Source organism: Oncorhynchus clarkii, unplaced genomic scaffold, assembly GCF_045791955.1.
Source record: "Oncorhynchus clarkii lewisi isolate Uvic-CL-2024 unplaced genomic scaffold, UVic_Ocla_1.0 unplaced_contig_12474_pilon_pilon, whole genome shotgun sequence".
In the NCBI taxonomy this organism is placed as follows: domain Eukaryota; kingdom Metazoa; phylum Chordata; class Actinopteri; order Salmoniformes; family Salmonidae; genus Oncorhynchus; species Oncorhynchus clarkii.
In genome coordinates, this window is record NW_027258842.1 from 31,813 (window position 1) to 51,731 (window position 19,919).

At 43.4% G+C, this 19,919-nt stretch overlaps 1 protein-coding gene across 1 annotated transcript; it reads right to left on the reverse strand.

Moving 5' to 3' along the window:
* Window positions 1-187: 187 nt before the first annotated feature.
* LOC139398801 (ATP-dependent Clp protease ATP-binding subunit clpX-like, mitochondrial) lies at window positions 188-15,126 on the reverse strand (the record flags this gene model as incomplete). The annotated part of the gene is made up of 10 exons (XM_071144580.1): window positions 188-698; window positions 2,375-2,481; window positions 2,702-2,794; window positions 4,236-4,535; window positions 7,061-7,225; window positions 8,892-8,980; window positions 11,328-11,492; window positions 11,592-11,756; window positions 13,806-13,847; window positions 14,970-15,126. Coding segments are annotated over 10 exons (1,377 nt in total), but the record flags the coding sequence as incomplete, so codon positions are not given.
* Between the last annotated feature and the right edge of the window lie 4,793 nt (window positions 15,127-19,919).

Sequence of the window (19,919 nt, forward strand, 5' to 3'; positions counted from 1 at the left end):
GTGTTTCCCTGGCTGATCCCATTCATGTTATATTGTTTCCCTGGCTGATCCCATTCATGTTATGTGTTTCCCTGGCTGATCCCATTCACGTTATGTGTTTCCCTGGCTGATCCCATTCATGTTATGTGTTTATCCTTTGCCACTTCAACCTGCCCTCATCACAACACAATAGGAAAGAACACAATCACCTATTTAAAATCATTTAGAATAAAAATGGCATTCTCTTAAGATAGATAAAAGGCAATCCCCAAAGATGAAAAATATATATACTATATAAAATAAAATGAAGTCCACGTTGTTAGTAGCCCTCCATTCATAACTAAACAACTACCATTTGATTCACACGATCAACAGGTATTTACAGATCTCACATCCTAGTTGTTCCTTATGAAAACACAGAGAGAGAAAGGTCAAGAAACAGTTTCATCAAGCTGTAGTTTCAGTAGTGGGCTCCACGGGGTCTCAGGGTCTGGAATTTAAGGAACCCACAACTGGCTTCCAAAAAGATTCTAGAAGGTGTTCTATTGATTCTAGATTGCACTGTGTGTAGAGAATGTAGCGGTTCTTGAAAATGAGTGTCAGTAAAAGGTCAAGGTGGATCAGATCAGTTGTTAGTTGCTGCGTCCATCTGTCTGGGCCAGTTCTCCTCTTCAATACCAGAGTCGTACTCCTCCTCTGCCGCCTCCTTCGCTGGAGCCCTGGAAATATATTTACATTTTTAGGCATTTAGCAAAACACTCTTTGGGTTAGGTATGCAGAGAGAGAGAGGAGGGTCAGTAATTAGTGGTTGTGGGGCCAAGGTACGGTCTGTGGAGATGTTGGGAACATTACATGGGAACTTCAGGTCAGGTTTCAGTACTCAGTGTTCTGTTTTTAACATACAGTACCAGTCAAAAGTTTGGACACATCTACTCATTCAAGGGTTTTTCTTTATTTTTAAAACTATTTTATACACTGTAGAATAATAGTGAAGACATCAAAACTATGAAATAACACATATGGAATCATGTAGTAACCAAAAAAAAAAAAGTGTTAAACAAATCAAAATATATTTTATAGTTGAGATTGTTCAAAGTAGCCACCCTTTGCCTTGACAGCTTTGCACACTCTTGGCATTCTCTCAACCAGCTTCATGAGGTAGTCACCTGGAATGCATGTCAATTAACAGGTGTGCCTTCTTAAAAGTACATTTGTGGAATTTCTTTCCTTCTTAATGCATTTGAGCCAATCAGTTGTGTTGTGACAAAGTAGGGGTGGTATACAGAAGATAGCCCTATTTGGTAAAGACCAAGTCCATATTATGGCAAGAACAGCTCAAATAAGCAAAGACAAATGACAGCCCATCATGAAGATAAGTCAATACAGAAAATTTCAAGAACTTTGAATTTCTTCAAGTGCAGTCGCAAAAACCATCAAGCACTATGATGAAACTAGCGCTCATGAGGTCAACGACAAGAAAGGAAGACCCAGAGTTACGAGACTCAGAAATTGCAGCCTAAAGAAATGCTTCACAGAGTTCAAGTAACAGACACATCTCAACATCAACTGTTCAGAGGAGACTCAGTGAATCAGGCCTTCATGGTCAAATGACAGTAAAGAAACCACTACTCAAGGACACCACTAAGAAGAAGAGACTTGCTTGGGCCAAGATACACGAGCAATGGACATTAGACTGGTGGAAATCTGTCCTTTGGTCTGATGAGTCCAAATTTGATATCCTTGGTTCCAACCGCTGTGTCTTTATGAGATGCAGAGTAGGTGAACCGATGATCTCTGCATGTGTGGTTCCCACTGTGAAGCATGGAGGAGGAGGTGTGATGGTGCTTTGCTGGTGACACTGTCAGTGATTTATTTAGAATTCAAGGCACACAGCATTCTGCAGCGATACGCCATCCCATCTGGTTTGGGCTTAGTGGGACTATCATTTGTTTTCCAACAGGACAATGACCCAACACACCTCCAGGATGTGTAAGGGCTATTTGACCAAGAAGGAGAGTGATGGAGTGCTGCATCAGATGACCTGGCCTCCACAATCACCCGACCACAACCCAATATAATTTATTTGTTTCACACTTTTCACATGATTCCATATGTGTTATTTCATAGTTTTGATGTCTTCACTATTATTCTACAATGTTGAAAAAAAAGTACAAATAAAGACAAAAAAAATTGAATTTGTAAATGTTCCAAAACGTTTGACTGGTGCTGTACCTCTGGCATGATGAAACCAACAGACTGATATGGTTGTTATTCATCCATTAAAAATGTATATTTTACTTAACTAGGCAAGTCATTTAAATCCTGGCAAGAGACAAATACAGCAACAAACAAAGACACTACGAAGCCAATAAGAACCAAACAGGTGCTGACGAACCTGACGTAGTGTGGTTCTGATTTGCCCAGGACGACGTCCTCGGTTAACTCCAGAGACACAATGTCTGAACATGGCACCTCGAACATGGGCTCCAGAAGAAGCTTCTCCTGTATTTAAAAAGGAGATATTTCACACAGTAGTGTCAGAAAACTGAAACAGGACATGGTATAGGAATTAATTTCACCTTCGTCACAAGAAGTCACTCACCACATTAGAAATATCACTTAGATTTACCATCAGCAACTGAATCCACTGTTTGTATATTGTTACTGCTGATAAGACTCAAATACCCAACTTCTAGGAATTGAGCACATTGTATTGACTGACCATGATGGACCTCAGGCCTCGGGCTCCTGTCTTCCTCTCCAGAGCCAGCTTGGCGATGGCCCTCAGAGCATCTGTGGTTACATTCAGTTCACACTGGAACAATCAGAGAAAGAGAAAGAGAGAGAAACACAGGAGGATAAAACAGGAACCGAGACACTGAGGCAGAGCGAATGTGATCTGCACAGCCAAAGACTTGGGCTAGACTAAACATGACAAACACATCCTTGATAATGACAATATGATGTCTAGTGTGTCTGCTAAGTAGCCAGCAGTCCTGTGAGCAGCTGGGGGGGGGGGGGGGGGAAGAGAGAAAGAGAGAGAGAAAGAGAAAGAGAGAGAGAGACAGAGAGAGAGAGAGAAAGAGAGAGAGAGAGAGAGAGAGAGACACAGGCGGATAAAACAGGAACCGAGACACTGCAGAGGCAGAGCGAATGTGATCTGGACAGCCAAAGACTTGGGCTAGACTAAACATGACAAACACATCCTTGATAATGACAATATGATGTCTAGTCTGTGCTAACCTTGTCCATGCTGAACAGGGCCTGGTACTGAGTCTACTACAACTACTACTACTAACCTTGTCCATGCTGAACAGGGCCTGGTACCGAGTCTACTACAACTACTACTAACCTTGTCCATGCTGAACAGGGCCTGGTACCGAGTCTACTACAACTACTACTAACCTTGTCCATGCTGAACAGGGCCTGGTACCGAGTCTACTACAACTACTACTACTACTAACCTTGTCCATGCTGAACAGGGCCTGGTACCGAGTCTACTACAACTACTACTAACCTTGTCCATGCTGAACAGGACCTGGTACCGAGTCTACTACAACTACTACTACTAACCTTGTCCATGCTGAACAGGGCCTGGTACCGAGTCTACTACTAACCTTGTCCATGCTGAACAGGGCCTGGTACCGAGTCTACTACAACTACTACTAACCTTGTCCATGCTGAACAGGGCCTGGTACCGAGTCTACTACAACTACTACTACTAACCTTGTCCATGCTGAACAGGGCCTGGTACCGAGTCTACTACAACTACTACTAACCTTGTCCATGCTGAACAGGGCCTGGTACCGAGTCTACTACAACTACTACTACTAACCTTGTCCATGCTGAACAGGGCCTGGTACCGAGTCTACTACTAACCTTGTCCATGCTGAACAGGGCCTGGTACCGAGTCTACTACAACTACTACTAACCTTGTCCATACTGAACAGAGCCTGGTACCGAGTCTACTACAACTACTACTACTACTAACCTTGTCCATGCTGAACAGGGCCTGGTACCGAGTCTACTACAACTACTACTACTGACCTTGTCCATGCTGAACAGGGCCTGGTACCGAGTCTACTACAACTACTACTACTAACCTTGTCCATGCTGAACAGGGCCTGGTACCGAGTCTACTACAACTACTACTACTAACCTTGTCCATGCTGAACAGGGCCTGGTACCGAGTCTACTACAACTACTACTAACCTTGTCCATGCTGAACAGGGCCTGGTACCGAGTCTACTACTAACCTTGTCCATGCTGAACAGGGCCTGGTACTGGGGTATGACAGCGTTGCGTGGTTCAGTCAGGATACGGACCAGCGTCTCTTCATCCAGACTGTGTAGAGGCACCACCACAGGCAGACGCCCTACAAACTCCGGGATCATCCCAAACTCAATGAGGTCCCGGGCCTCCACGAGCTTCAGCAGCCGGTCCTTCTCCTCCATCTCTGCCACCATGTCCGTCTGTTCACTACTGTTAGCTTTGTCGGCGGCCGCCGCCGCACGGCGACCCTTACCCATGTTGGATGGTGTGCCAAAGCCCAGGTACTAGAAGAAGAGGAAGAAGAAAAGAGAGAGGTAACAACAGGTACTACATAGGCGGAGGAGCACCAGGGAGGAGAGGGTTAATTGAGGAAAACGCAAGTGGTCTAAAGCACTGAAGAAATGAGACGTCATCTGGAGAGGCCTAGACGTTCATGTTCCATTGATGAAAATACTGCATTATTAAAGCGGTAGATCAGAAGTTGAAACAATAACAAATGTTGTTTTACATCCCTGTTAGTCAACATTTCTCCTTTGCCAAGATATTCCATCCACCTGACAGGTTTGGCATAACAAGAAGCTGATTAAAGAGCACGATCACTACACAAGTGCACCTTGTGCTGGGGACAATAAAAGGCCACTTTTAAAAAATGTGACGTTTTGTCACACAACACAATGCCACAGATGTCTCATGTTGAGAGAGCGTGCAATTGGCATGCTGACTGCAGGAATGTCCACTAGAGCTGTTGCCAGAGAATTTAATGTTAATTTCTTTACCATAAGCCACCTCCAACATAATTTTATAGAATTTGTCAGTACATCCAACCGGCCTCACAACCACAGACCACATGTAACCACACCAGCCCAGGACCTCCACATCCGGCTTCTTCACCTGCGTGATCGTCTGAAACCAGCCACCCGAGCAGCTGATGAAACTGTGGGTTTACACAACCGAAGAATTTCTGCACAAACTGTCAGAAACCGTCTCCGGTTAGCTCATCATCGTCACCAGGGTCTTGACCGGACTGTAGTTTGGCGTCGTAACCGACTTCAGTGGGGAAATGCTCACCATCGATGGCCACTGGCACGCTGGAGAAGTGAGCTCTTCATGGATGAATCCCGGTTTTAACACCCGGCAGATGGCAGACAGCGTGTATGGCGTTGTGTGGGTGAGCGGTTTGCTGATGTCAATGTTGTGAACAGAGTGCCTCATGGTGGCGGTGGGATTATGGTATGGGAAGGCATAAGCTACGGACAACAAACACCATTGCATTTTATCAATGGCAATTTGAATGCACAGAGATACCGTGATGAGATACCGAGGCACATTGTCATGCCAATCATCACATCATGATAATACATGGCCCCAAGTCGCAAGGATCTGTACACAATTCCTGGAAGCTGAAAATGTCCCAGTTCTTCCATGGCCTGAATACTCACCAGACATGTCACCTTTTGAGCATGTTTGGGATGCTCTGGATCGACGTGTACAACAGCGTGTTCCAGTTCCCGCCAATATCCAGCACACAGCCATTGATGAGGAGTGGGACAACATTCCACAGGCCACAATCACCAGCCTGATAAACTCCATGTGAAGGAGATTTTCTATTTTATTGAACCTTTATTCAACTCGGCAAGTCAGTTAAGAACAAATTCTTAATTACAATGACGGCCTACCGGGGAACAGTGGGTTAACTGCCTGTTCAGGGGCAAAACAACAGTTTTTACCTTGTCAGCTCGGGGATTCGATCCAGCAACCTTTCAGTTACTGGCACAACACTAGGCTACCTGCCGCCCCAGATGTGTCGCACTGCATGAGGCAAATGGTGGTCACACCAGATACTGACTGGGTTTCTGATTCACGTTCCTAATTTTCTTTTAAGGTATCTGTGACTAACAGATGCAGATCTGTTTTCCCAGTTATGTCAAATCCATAGATTAGGGTCAAATTAATTTATTTCAATTGACTGATTTCCTTATATGAACTGTAACTCAGTAAAACGTTGAAATTGTTGCTTGTTGAGTTTATATTTTTGTTCAGGTTCTGATGGGATACGACTGTTTAACTCATGAGGTATTTATTTAGTTATATTTTTCAAGAATCAACGGGTACATGATGACTGGAACGAACTGCAAAAATTATTGAAGCTGGAGACTCATATCTCTCTCACTAACTTTAAGCACCAGCTCTCAGAGCAGCTCACAGATTACTGCACCTGTACATAGCCCACCTATAATTTAGGCCAAACAACTACCTCTTTCCCTACTGTATTTAATTTATTTTGCTCCTTTGCACCCCATTATTTCTCTCTACTTTTCACTTTCTTAAACTGCAAATCTACCATTCCAGTGTTTTACTTGCTATATTGTATTTACTTTGCCACCATGGCCTTTTTTTGCCTTTTACCTCCCTTATCTCACCTCATTTGCTCACATCGTAAATAGACTTGTTTCTACTGTATTATTGACTGTATGTTTGTTTTACTCCATGTGTAACTCTGTGTCGTTGTATGTGTCGAACTGCTTTGCTTTATCTTGGCCAGGTCGCAATTGTAAATGAGAACTTGTTCTCAACTTGCCTACCTGGTTAAATAAAAGGTGAAATAAAATAAAAAACATGGATTTAGAAACTGCAGATTGACCCTTTAAAAATGGACAAATACATAAACTAAGAATGCTCAGACTAGAGATACTCAACTGACCAAGTCTCTCTATAAAACCAGTGAACGGAATAAAATAGTCTGCAGCCGTTTTACAGGTGTGGGTCGATCCAAAAAGGGGACATTTTAAAAATATTTTTTCTTGCTAACCTTTTCATTCTTTCGTCTGCTGACGGTTCTGTCGAGTCCGTTGAAGGCCCCTGACGCTACGAACAGGATGTTAGTGGTGTTCACCTGCACCGTCTCTCCTCTCAACTTCCTGGAGTTCTTCTCTGGAACGTTCACGATCGTTCCCTCCAGGAGTTTCAGCAGGCCCTACATTCAGAAACACACGACGTCAATCACTAATACAACCGTTAGGTAAACGCTCTACAACAGGTTTGCCTAACTGCCCCCTGTCATTGTTGGATATAAAAGACTTAAAACCCAAGAAATCAGTTACAAAGTGTCATCTGTTGAAGTATTCCCATACATAATAGAAAAACATGATTGTTTACAAATGTAATCAAGGTTTAAAATGATTATGTTTTTGGTCAAACATCTCTTTGGGCTTCTTTCAGTCAGTTTACATTCTACAAATTATTTGTAATTATGTTCTGCCCCCCCCCCCCGACCATCTGCTCAACAAAATCCGTCCCGAGGCTGAATCTAGTAGGCGATCCCTGCTCTACAAGCACACAACATCCAGGATCCTGGCTGTGAGGTTCCAAACGAACACCACCCAGCTATAATATTGAATTGCAATAGTCATTATTACTCTTGCGTGTAAAAATAGCTACTGTAGCCACGATCCCCACAAGGGCGATGGGCTACTGTAGCCACGATCCCCACAAGGGCGATGGGCTACTGTAGCCACGATCCCCACAAGGGCGATGGGCTACTGTAGCCACGATCCCCACAAGGGCGATGGGCTACTGTAGCCATGATCCCCACAAGGGCGATGGGCTACTGTAGCCACGATCCCCACAAGGGTGATGGGCCTAAGTAAGTCAGGTATGTAATGTTTGCGATGTGCTGTACATCAGATATGTGAATAGCCATCCGTATGCTGGCATGCTGCATGACACAAAGACTTTTCTAATGGATACAAATGAAGTCATCATTAGAGGCATCTAGTGCGCAACTGTTGCTGTAGAATAAGTTGACAAAACATTAGGAACGCCTTACTAATATTGAGTTCCCACCCCCCCCTTTTGCCCTCAGAACAGCCTCAACTCATCGGGGCATCAACTCATCGGGGCATGGGACTCTACAAGGTGTTAAAAGCGTTCCACAAGGATGCTGGTCCATGTTGACAACAATGCTTCCCACAGTTGTGTCAAGTTGGCTGGTGGACCATTCTTGATACACACGGGAAACTGTTGAGCGTGAAAAACCCAGCAGTATTGCAGTTCTTGACACAAACCGGTGCGCCTGGCATCTACTACCAAACCCCTGTTCAAAGGAACATCAATATTTTATCTTGCCCATTCACCCTCTGAATTGCACACACACACAATCTACGAGGGTGGCAGGTAGCCTAGTGGTTAGAGCGTTGGGCCAGTAACTGAAAGGTTGCTAGATCAAACCCCTGAGCTGACAAGGTAAAAATCTGTTGTTCTGCCCCTGAACAAGGCAGTTAACCCACTGTTCCTAGTCCGTCATTGTAATTAAGAATTTGTTCTTAACTGACTTGGCCTAGTTAAAATAAAGGTTAAATTAAACAATTGTCTCAAAACTTAAAAAACATTTTTTTTTAAGTATTTAACCTCCCTTTCATCTACATGTCTCCTCCCCTTCATCTACACTGATTGAAGTGGAATTAACAAGTGACATCAATAAGGGATCATAGCTTTCACCTGGATTCACCTGGTCAGTCTATGTCATGGAAAGAGCAGGCGTTCTTAATGTTTTGTTGTATGTCTGGACACTCCTGTAAAAGTTGACCAAATGACTTTCCCAAGCTTGGGATAATAAAAGTTGAGTTGTGTTGAGTACTGGCCTGCTGTACACCTTCTCCTCCTACGTCTCTGAGCTGGTGGATCCCAGGAACACTGCCGATCTTATCCACCTCATCCAGAAACACAATGCCTGGACAGGGAGATGTTTACATTCAACTAAAGGTAGGTCAAATTACTTTCAGTGCCTTCAGAAAGTATTCATACCCCTTGACTTAATTCAACATTTTGTTGTGTTACAGCCTGAATTCAAAATTATTTAAATATTATTTTTTTTTCTTCTCACCGATCTACCCCATAATGACATAAGTGAAAACATGTTTTTAGAAATCTTTGAATATATATTGAAAATAAAATACAGAAATAAACTACATTTACATAAGTATTCACACCCCTGATTCATTACATGTTAGAATCCCATTTGGCAGTGATTACAGCTGTGAGGCTTTCTGGGTAAATCTCGAAGAGCTTTGGATTGTACAATATGTACACATTATTAGTTCAATTCTTTCAACTCTGTGAAGTTGGTTGCTGATCATTGATAGACAACCCTGTTCAAGTCTTGCCATAGATTTTACAACTGATTTACGTCTAAACTAACTAGGCCACTCAATGTCGTCTTGGGAAGCAACTCCACTGTCGATGTGGCCTTGGATTTTAGATTATTGTTCTGCTGAATTTGTCTCCCAGTGTCTGTTGGAAAGCAGACTGAACCAGGTTTTCCTCTAGGATTCTGCCTGTGCTTAGCTCTATTCCATTTATTTTTATCCTACTTTTTTTTTTTTATATAATAAAAACTCCCCAGTCCTTGCTGATGACACCCTCAGTTTTCTATCACGGCCATTGAACTCAGTAACTGTTTTAAAAAGTCTCCATTGGCCTCATGGTGAAATCCCTGAGAGGTTTCCTTCCTCTCCGGCAACTGAGTTAGGAAGGACACCTGTATCTTGGTAGTGACTGGGTGTATTGATACACCATCCAAAGTGTAATTAATAACTTCACCATGCTTAAAAGGGATATTCAATGACTACTTTTTATTTTTAACCCATCTACCAATAGGTGCCCTTCTTCGCGAGGCATTTGAAAACCTCGCAGTGGTTGAATCTGTGTTTGAAATTCACTGCTCGACTGAGGGACCGCAAAGATAATTGTGTGTGTGTGTGTGTGTGTGGTACAAAGATGAGGTAGTCATTATTACATTATGGTGGTATTGTGGGTAGGTCAGTGACACACAATCTAAATTGAATCAAGGAATTGAATCAAAGTCAAGGAATACCTTTTGAAGGTTCTGTAAATATCCCAGAAACACAGCGTCTGTACATGGAAACCACATCTTCAGTGAGATGGTGGTCATTATATTATATTGGTGTATTATATTATATTGGTGTATTATATTGTATTGGTGTATTATATTGTATTGGTGTATTATATTGGTGTATTATATTGTATTGGTGTATTATATTGTATTGGTGTATTATATTGGTGTATTATATTGTATTGGTGTATTATATTATATTGGTGTATTATATTATATTGGTGTATTATATTGGTGTATTATATTGTATTGGTGGTCATTATATTGTATTGGTGGTCATTATATTGGTGTATTATATTATATTGTATTGGTGTATTGTATTGGTTGGTGTATTGTATTGGTGTATTATATTGATGGTCATTATATTGTTTTGGTGTATTATATTATATTGGTGTATTATATTATATTGGTGTATTATATTATATTGGTGTATTATATTATATTGGTGTATTATATTGGTGTATTATATTATATTATATTGGTGTATTATATTGTATTGGTGTATTATATTGTATTGGTGTATTATATTGTATTGGTGTATTATATTGGTGTATTATATTGGTGTATTATATTGGTGTATTATATTATATTGGTGTATTATATTGGTGTATTATATTGTATTGGTGTATTATATTGGTGTATTATATTATATTGGTGTATTATATTATATTGGTGTATTATATTATATTGGTGTATTATATTGGTGTATTATATTGTATTGGTGTATTATATTGGTGTATTATATTATATTGGTGTATTATATTATATTGGTGTATTATATTATATTGGTGTATTATATTGTATTGGTGTATTATATTATATTGGTGTATTATATTGTATTGGTGTATTATATTATATTGGTGTATTATATTATATTGGTGTATTATATTATATTATATTGGTGTATTATATTGTATTGGTGTATTATATTGGTGTATTATATTGTATTGGTGTATTATATTGTTGGTCATTATTATACATTTTGTACATAATAAGGTTTTTTTGAACCACAAGTGAATTCTCATCCGCAAAAAAATAAATAAAAAACCCTGAATATAATCCCTGCATCAGACTACTCACAACTTACAAAGTACTGTACATGAAAAGCATTATGGAACTATTGAAGTCCTGAAGATGCAGAAACCAGTGTTTATGAGCCACCCACCTTGCTGTGCTTTATACACAGAGTAGTTGGCATCCTGTAGCAGCTTGGCGATAACAGACTCGATGTCCTCCCCCACGTAGCCAGCCTGGGTCAGGGTGGTACAATCACAGATGGCAAAAGGTACATCTAGACACTTGGCCAGAGTCTGGGCCAACAATGTCTTGCCTGGGAAATATAGTGAGGGATATGTTTTATGGACATGAGAAAAGGATATATTTCACAACAGTAAGTTGTTTTTGGACAAAAAAAAAATTGTTGAGTAACCTGATCCGGTTGGGCCTAACAGCACGATGTTGCTCTTCTCCAGTTTGATGTCAGTGTGGGTGGAGTCTAACACGTCCCCGCCCCTCTTCTCCCGAGGAGCCTGCTGCTGCATGGAGGCTCCCAGAGCATTGCCATGGGGACTGATCCCTGCTATCTGAAGTAGTTCTACAATGTAAACAAAAACTGTCATATTGTATATTTGGGTTCAGATGATTTGGCAGCAGGACAGTGGTGAATTCTAGCCTGGTCCCAGGATCTGTTTGTGCTCTTGCCAAATATCAACTCCATTGTGGTCCTTATCAGTCATGCCAAACAAGCTTGACAAGGACTGATTCCATAAGGAGTTGGCGAGAGGGCAAAAACACATTTTTGGGTTTCCCCATCTCTCATGGTAATGACCTGGCACAAAAACATCCCTTTTCCAAACAGGATATGCAATGTCGGCCTACTGTGACCTGGCAACTTGTGTTGTACTACACATCTCTACTGTATTACTTGTATACTCAGTGTACAAAATATTAAGAACACCTGATCTTTCCATAACAGACTGACCAGATGAATCCAGGTGAAAGCTATGATCCCTTATTGATGTCACCTGTAAAATCCACTTCAATCAGTGTAGATGAAGGGGAGGAGACGGGTTAAAGAAGGATTTTTAAGCCTTGAGACATGGATTGTGTGCGTGTGTCATTCAGAGGGTGTACGGGCAAGACAAACGATTGAAGGGTATGGTAGTAGGTGCCAGGCACACCGGTTTGGGTCAAGAACTGCAACGCTGCTGGGTTTTTCCACGCTCAACAGTTTACCTGTGTGTATCAAGAATGGTCCACCACCCAAAGGACATCCAGACAACTTGACACACCTGTGGGAAGCATTGGAGTCAACATGGGCCAACGTCCCTGTGAAACACTCGACACCTTGTAGAGTCCCATGCCCTGACGAATTGAGGCTGTTCTGAGGCCAAAAGGGGGGGGTGGCAACTCAATATTAGTAAGGCGTTCCTAATGTTTTGTCAACTTATTCTACAAGTACACAACAACAGAAAGGAACAGGAAGTGTTGTGTTTGTGAATCAAATCAACGCTACTTTTCTAATAACCAATCAGATGGGTTCATGCAGGTGACTGACTGATCGTGTATGGAGGAATCCTCAACTTGGCACTACGCCCAGAATGTTGCTATGGGAACAACCAAGGTATCTCAGTTTCAAGCTCTCAACTTGGGAGAGAGAGAAAGCAGCCTCGTGAGGTATTGGTCAGTCACATGTGCGAGTCACCGGTAATGAATGAATTATGCTAAATCATGCAAATATAACTTGTACCTGATGATATAGCCGTATATAAGGCAACTGTTGGGACCGCCCCAGCGGAGTTTCTGATAAACCTGTACAGTGTGCAGAGTTTGTTGTAACCTTTTAATTGAACCTTCATTTAACTAGGCAAGTCAGTTAAGAACAAATTCTTATTTACAATGACAGCCTACCGGGGAACAGTGGGGTTAACTGCCTTGTTGGGGGGGGGGGGGGGGGGGCAGAACGACAGTTAACCCACTGTTCCACCTTGTCAGCTCGGGGATTTGATTGGTTACTGGCCCAACGCTCTATCCACTAGGCTACCTGCCGCCCAGCTTGCTGATAATAAAGAGTGATTCATTTAAGATTGACGTCAGAGGTCCCTGGTATTGATTTTCCACCTCAGTGTTCTTGTCGTTTTGTACACAGCGTGTATGACGCGTTTTCTTTTCTCCAGGCATGGTATTACATCATCTAGGCTCTCTAGTTATAATGTGAAGTATCAGTATCTGTGGTGCGGCATCGCTGCAATAGGTCAAAGTTCAATCTAAAAATACATGTGCTCCGCTCTACTGGGAGCCACTGTGTATTCAACATACTTTCAAATACTTAATATGGGCTTCCTGTTTGGCTCAGTTGGTAGAGCATGCCCCCCCCCCCCCCCCCCACCCACCCAGAAGTGTCACATTTTTTGTTTTAACCCGAAACTGCCACAACTGATTAAATTAGTCAAAGGATTAGTGATGATTAGTTGACTAATTGAAATCAAGTTATCATCTAACACACCCTGAAAACAATAAGTCATTAACAACAAGAGAAGTTCATCTGTAAACTTCAGCATTTGTGTAATTCTTGAAAAAAAAATTTAAAAAAATAATGTAAATGACACGACACTATGTAAGGAGGACCAATCAAATCACTTACTGGTGAACCTGTACTCATCCTCCCGTCTTCTCATCTCTAGCTCTACAGAGGATGACAAAGTACTCCAAATCAACGTGATCACAGCCAGATTTACACATCATCACTACAGTTCTGCAAGGAGGAATCAGATCCCACTGTTGTTGTTGTTATATCATCACCTTGTTAAATCCATTAAAAATCCATTTAAAACTGTGAAATTATACTAAACGAGAGCACCTTGAGGTGACTGATATAAACAGGACTGAACAGGTGTTTCAGCACATTCTAGAAAACAGTGGTTGGGTCTTTGTTGCCTACTGAAATTCTACTATTCTGGAAGTAAGCAAACTTCATTTTTGTCCAGTCTACGTTTCCTGGAAGCCGAGGCTAAATATTACTAACATTTTAAACAAAGGCCTTTAGCTGACTGAACTCTGCTGACCTCGTGGTGCCAGATCTACTACAGCTAACAGTAGATGGGTTTTATAATGGTAACTACCAGTAGTCTATACTGACCTCGTGGTGTGAGGCCTGTTTCTAACTAACGGTAGACTGTACTACTGACCTCGTGGAGTGAGGCCTGTTTCTAACTAACAGTAGACTGTACTACTGACCTCGTGGTGTGAGGCCTGTTTCTAACTAACGGTAGACTGTACTACTGACCTCGTGGTGTGAGCGAGGCCTGTTTCTAACTAACAGTAGACTGTACTACTGACCTCGTGGTGTGAGCGAGGCCTGTTTCTAACTAACGGTAGACTGTACTACTGACCTCGTGGTGTGAGGCCTGTTTCTAACTAACGGTAGACTGTACTACTGACCTCGTGGAGTGAGCGAGGCCTGTTTCTAACTAACAGTAGACTGTACTACTGACCTCGTGGAGTGAGCGAGGCCTGTTTCTAACTAACAGTAGACTGTACTACTGACCTCGTGGTGTGAGGCCTGTTTCTAACTAACAGTAGACTGTACTACTGACCTCGTGGTGTGAGCGAGGCCTGTTTCTAACTAACGGTAGACTGTACTACTGACCTCGTGGTGTGAGCGAGGCCTGTTTCTAACTAACAGTAGACTGTACTACTGACCTCGTGGTGTGAGCGAGACCTGTTTCTAACGAACAGTAGACTGTACTACTGACCTCGTGGTGTGAGCGAGGCCTGTTTCTAACGAACAGTAGACTGTACTACTGACCTCGTGGTGTGAGCGAGGCCTGTTTCTCCACCTCCACCTGTCTGCTCCCAGCAGGGATGTTGTTGTAGATTCTCTTGTAGTGATTATACACAGCTACCGCCAGCACTTTCTTAGCATACGACTGACCCACTACGTACCTGTCCAGGTAGGCATAGATCTGAAAGACAGTGTCGTTGACATTTACGATAAAGACCTTTTATAACGCGTTCAAACAAGTCTATCAATAAAAGGAACTGTTTCATAATGCATTATACTGCATCTCCAGGCTTTAAGTAAAGTTTTCAAGCTCATGACAAATCTTACGGTGCATTATCAATTCCCCCCCCCCCCCACTCCCCAAACAAATTCTATATGTTTCATAAACAACAGGTGTAGACTAACAGTGAAATGTTTACTTACGGGTCCTTTTCCAACAATGCAGAGTTAAAGATATAAAATATTTAATTTAAAAAAAATTGAAGGCTGTGAATTACAGAAATAAGGAAGTGGATGGTGGCCCGTTTTACTTTTGAACTCTGGACAAAACAGGTCCCAAGAAAACAGAGACGCTTGTTCTAGGTCCCAAGGAACAGAGACGCTTGTTCTAGGTCCCAAGAAAACAGAGACGCCTGTTCTAGGTCCCAAGGAAACAGAGACGCTTGGTCTAGGTCCCAAGGAAACAGAGACGCTTGTTCTAGGTCCCAAGGAAACAGAGACGCTTGGTCTAGGTCCCAAGGAAACAGAGACGCTTGGTCTAGGTCCCAAGGAAACAGAGACGCTTGGTCTAGGTCCCAAGGAAACAGAGACGCTTGTTCTAGGTCCCAAGGAAACAGAGACGCTTGTTCTAGGTCCCAAGGAAACAGAGACGCTTGTTCTAGGTCCCAAGGAAACAGAGACGCTTGGTCTAGGTCCCAAGGAAACAGAGACGCTTGTTCTAGGTCCCAAGGAAACAGACGCTTGTTCTAGGTCCCAAGGAAACAGAGACGCTTGTTCTAGGTCCCAAGGAAACAGAGACGCTTGGTCTAGGTCCCAAGGAAACAGAGACGCTTGTTCTAGGTCCCAAGGAAACAGAGACGCTTGTTCTAGGTCCCAAGGAAACAGAGACGCTTGGTCTAGGTCCCAAGGAAACAGAGACGCTTGTTCTAGGTCCCAAGGAAACAGAGACGCTTGGTCTAGGTCCCAAGGAAACAGAGACGCTTGGTCTAGGTCCCAAGGAAACAGAGACGCTTGTTCTAGGTCCCAAGGAAACAGAGACGCTTGTTCCAGGTCCCAAGGAAACAGAGACGCTTGTTCCAGGTCCCAAGAAAACAGAGACGCTTGTTCTAGGTCCCAAGAAAACAGAGACGCTTGGTTCTAGGTCCCAAGGAAACAGAGACGCTTGGTTCTAGGTCCCAAGGAAACAGAGACGCTTGGTTCTAGGTCCCAGGAAAACAGAGACGCCTGTTCTAGGTCCCAAGAACACAGAGACGCTTGTTCTAGGTCCCAAGAAAACAGAGACGCTTGGTCTAGGTCCCAAGAAAACAGAGACGCTTGGTCTAGGTCCCAAGAAAACAGAGACGCTTGTTCTAGGTCCCAAGAAAACAGAGACGCTTGTTCTAGGTCCCAAGAAAACAGAGACGCTTGTTCTAGGTCCCAAGAAAACAGAGACGCTTGTTCCAGGTCCCAAGAAAACAGAGACGCTTGTTCCAGGTCCCAAGAAAACAGAGACGCTTGTTCCAGGTCCCAAGAAAACAGAGACGCTTGTTCCAGGTCCCAAGAAAACAGAGACGCTTGTTCCAGGTCCCAAGAAAACAGAGACGCTTGTTCCAGGTCCCAAGAAAACAGAGACGCTTGTTCTAGGTCCCAAGAAAACAGAGACGCTTGTTCTAGGTCCCAAGGAAACAGAGACGCTTGTTCCAGGTCCCAAGGAAACAGAGACGCTTGTTCCAGGTCCCAAGAAAACAGAGACGCTTGTTCCAGGTCCCAAGAAAACAGAGACGCTTGTTCTAGGTCCCAAGAAAACAGAGACGCTTGTTCTAGGTCCCAAGAAAACAGAGACGCTTGTTCTAGGTCCCAAGAAAACAGAGACGCTTGTTCTAGGTCCCAAGAAAACAGAGACGCTTGTTCTAGGTCCCAAGAAAACAGAGACGCTTGTTCTAGGTCCCAAGGAACAGAGACGCTTGGTTCTAGGTCCCAAGGAACAGAGACGCTTGGTTCTAGGTCCCAAGAAAACAGAGACGCTTGTTCTAGGTCCCAAGAAAACAGAGACGCTTGTTCTAGGTCCCAAGGAAACAGAGACGCTTGTTCTAGGTCCCAAGGAAACAGAGACGCTTGTTCTAGGTCCCAAGGAAACAGAGACGCTTGTTCTAGGTCCCAAGGAACAGAGAAGCTTGTTCTAGGTCCCAAGGAACAGAGACGCTTGTTCTAGGTCCCAAGAAAACAGAGACGCTTGTTCTAGGTCCCAAGAAAACAGAGACGCTTGTTCTAGGTCCCAAGAAAACAGAGACGCTTGTTCTAGGTCCCAAGAAAACAGAGACGCTTGTTCTAGGTCCCAAGAAAACAGAGACGCTTGTTCTAGGTCCCAAGGAACAGAGAGATGTGCTGTCAGATGGGTGTACAGTCGTCTCAAATAAAACCGTGAAGGACCTCGGCGTTACTCTGTACCCTGATCTCTCTTTTGACGAACATATGAAGACTGTTTCAAAGGGTCGTTTTTTTTCTTCAATTTTCGTTAAATTGCTAAAAACAGGAAACTCAGTCTGTTATATCTGGTGTAATTCTCATGTCTTATCTGGTGTCCTGTGTGATCTTAAGAACGCGCCATCTAATTCTCCCCTCCCGGAGGACGAGAGCCCTAGGACCATGCCTCTGGCTGTCCTCCTCTCCAGTGCTGCCGATTCATTTTCAACAGTTCTACCTGGGGCTATGGAACCCTGGCCTGTTCACCAGATGTGCTACCTTGTCGTGCTGCTGCTCCACTTTCAACTGTTCTACCTGGGGCTATGGAACCCTGGCCTGTTCACCAGATGTGCTACCTTGTCGTGCTGCTGCTCCACGTTCAACTGTTCTACCTGGGGCTATGGAACCCTGGCCTGTTCACCAGATGTGCTACCTTGTCATGCTGCTGCTCCACTTTCAACTGTTCTACCTGGGGCTATGGAACCCTGGCCTGTTCACCAGATGTGCTACCTTGTCATGCTGCTGCTCCACTTTCAACAGTTCTACCTGGGGCTATGGAACCCTGGCCTGTTCACCAGATGTGCTACCTTGTCGTGCTGCTGCTCCACTTTCAACAGTTCTACCTGGGGCTATGGAACCCTGGCCTGTTCACCAGATGTGCTACCTTGCCGTGCTGCTGCTCCACTTTCAACTGTTCTACCTGGGGCTATGGAACCCTGGCCTGTTCACCAGATGTGCTACCTTGTCGTGCTGCTGCTCCACTTTCAACTGTTCTACCTGGGGCTATGGAACCCTGGCCTGTTCACCAGATGTGCTACCTTGTCGTGCTGCTGCTCCACTTTCAACAGTTCTACCTGGGGCTATGGAACCCTGGCCTGTTCACCAGATGTGCTACCTTGTCGTGCTGCTGCTCCACTTTCAACAGTTCTACCTGGGGCTATGGAACCCTGGCCTGTTCACCAGATGTGCTACCTTGTCGTGCTGCTGCTCCACTTTCAACAGTTCTACCTGGGGCTATGGAACCCTGGCCTGTTCACCAGATGTGCTACCTTGTCGTGCTGCTGCTCCACTTTCAACAGTTCTACCTGGGGCTATAGAACCTTGAAAATGTTCACAGGCCGTCTTACCTTGTTCTGGACCGGCTGTTTTTGACCCTCTGTCTCCCTCACCTGCTGTCTCACCCTCTGAATGCTCAGTACTAAATCGATGTGCAGAGGTACGAGGTAATTGAGGTAGCTATGTAGGTTTCGACTGTTCAAAATGATGATGATTAATGAGATGACTGTTAAAGGATGTGATAGGTAAAGACCTTTTTAGAGTTTAATTCGGGAGATGGTATCTCTTTAAAAGAACTGCTCGTGGTGCCCCAGATCCTAATGAGTTAATTGTTACATGATTAATTAAAAAAAATTAAAAAAATTGGGTAACAATTAAACATAGTTTGTTATTTATCTAATCAACTCTCTTCAGACTAATGTTAAAGTCAAGTCACGACAGGTGCGACTCGAGTTTCGCCATCAGCTGGAAGACAGTGACCCCTTTTGGTCAATGAGAATGGAGGGATGTTGAGAGACGGACCCTCAGTCTGCTGCTCCCTCCCTCTGCTGAGACTGACCCTCAGTCTGCTGCTCTCTCCCTCTGCTGAGACTGACCCTCAGTCTGCTGCTCCCTCCCTCTGCTGAGACTGACCCTCAGTCTGCTGCTCTCTCCCTCAGTCTGCTGCTCTCTCCCTCCGGAGACTGACCGTCAGATACAGGCACCATCAGCCCAGTCAAATAAAACACTAATAATTGAAATGTCTGCTTACTCAGATGTGCCTCACAAGTAATAGAACAACGGATCTATTACCGGTGTGATCATATAGCCTACCTCAACATTTGTTTATCTAATGTAAAATGTTATGGGATGCATTTTCTCCATTGTTCTTGATGGTAGTCCCACATTATGATCAAATAGCCACAGTATCCGACTTGGCCACTGTTAAAACTGTAACTTAATGCAGGTACAGCCTCAGTGTTTACAGTAAAACTGTAACTTAAAGCAGGTACAGCCTCAGTGTTCACAGTAAAACTGTAACTTAAAGCAGGTACAGCCTCAGTGTTCACAGTAAAACTGTAACTTAAAGCAGGTACAGCCTCAGTGTTCACAGTAAAACTGTAACTTAATGCAGGTACAGCCTCAGTGTTCACAGTAAAACTGTAACTTAGTGGGTACAGCCTCAGTGTTCACAGTAAAACTGTAACTTAATGCAGGTACAGCCTCAGTGTTCACAGTAAACTCGCTCTGGAAGTTGTACAGAATTTTCACAACAGC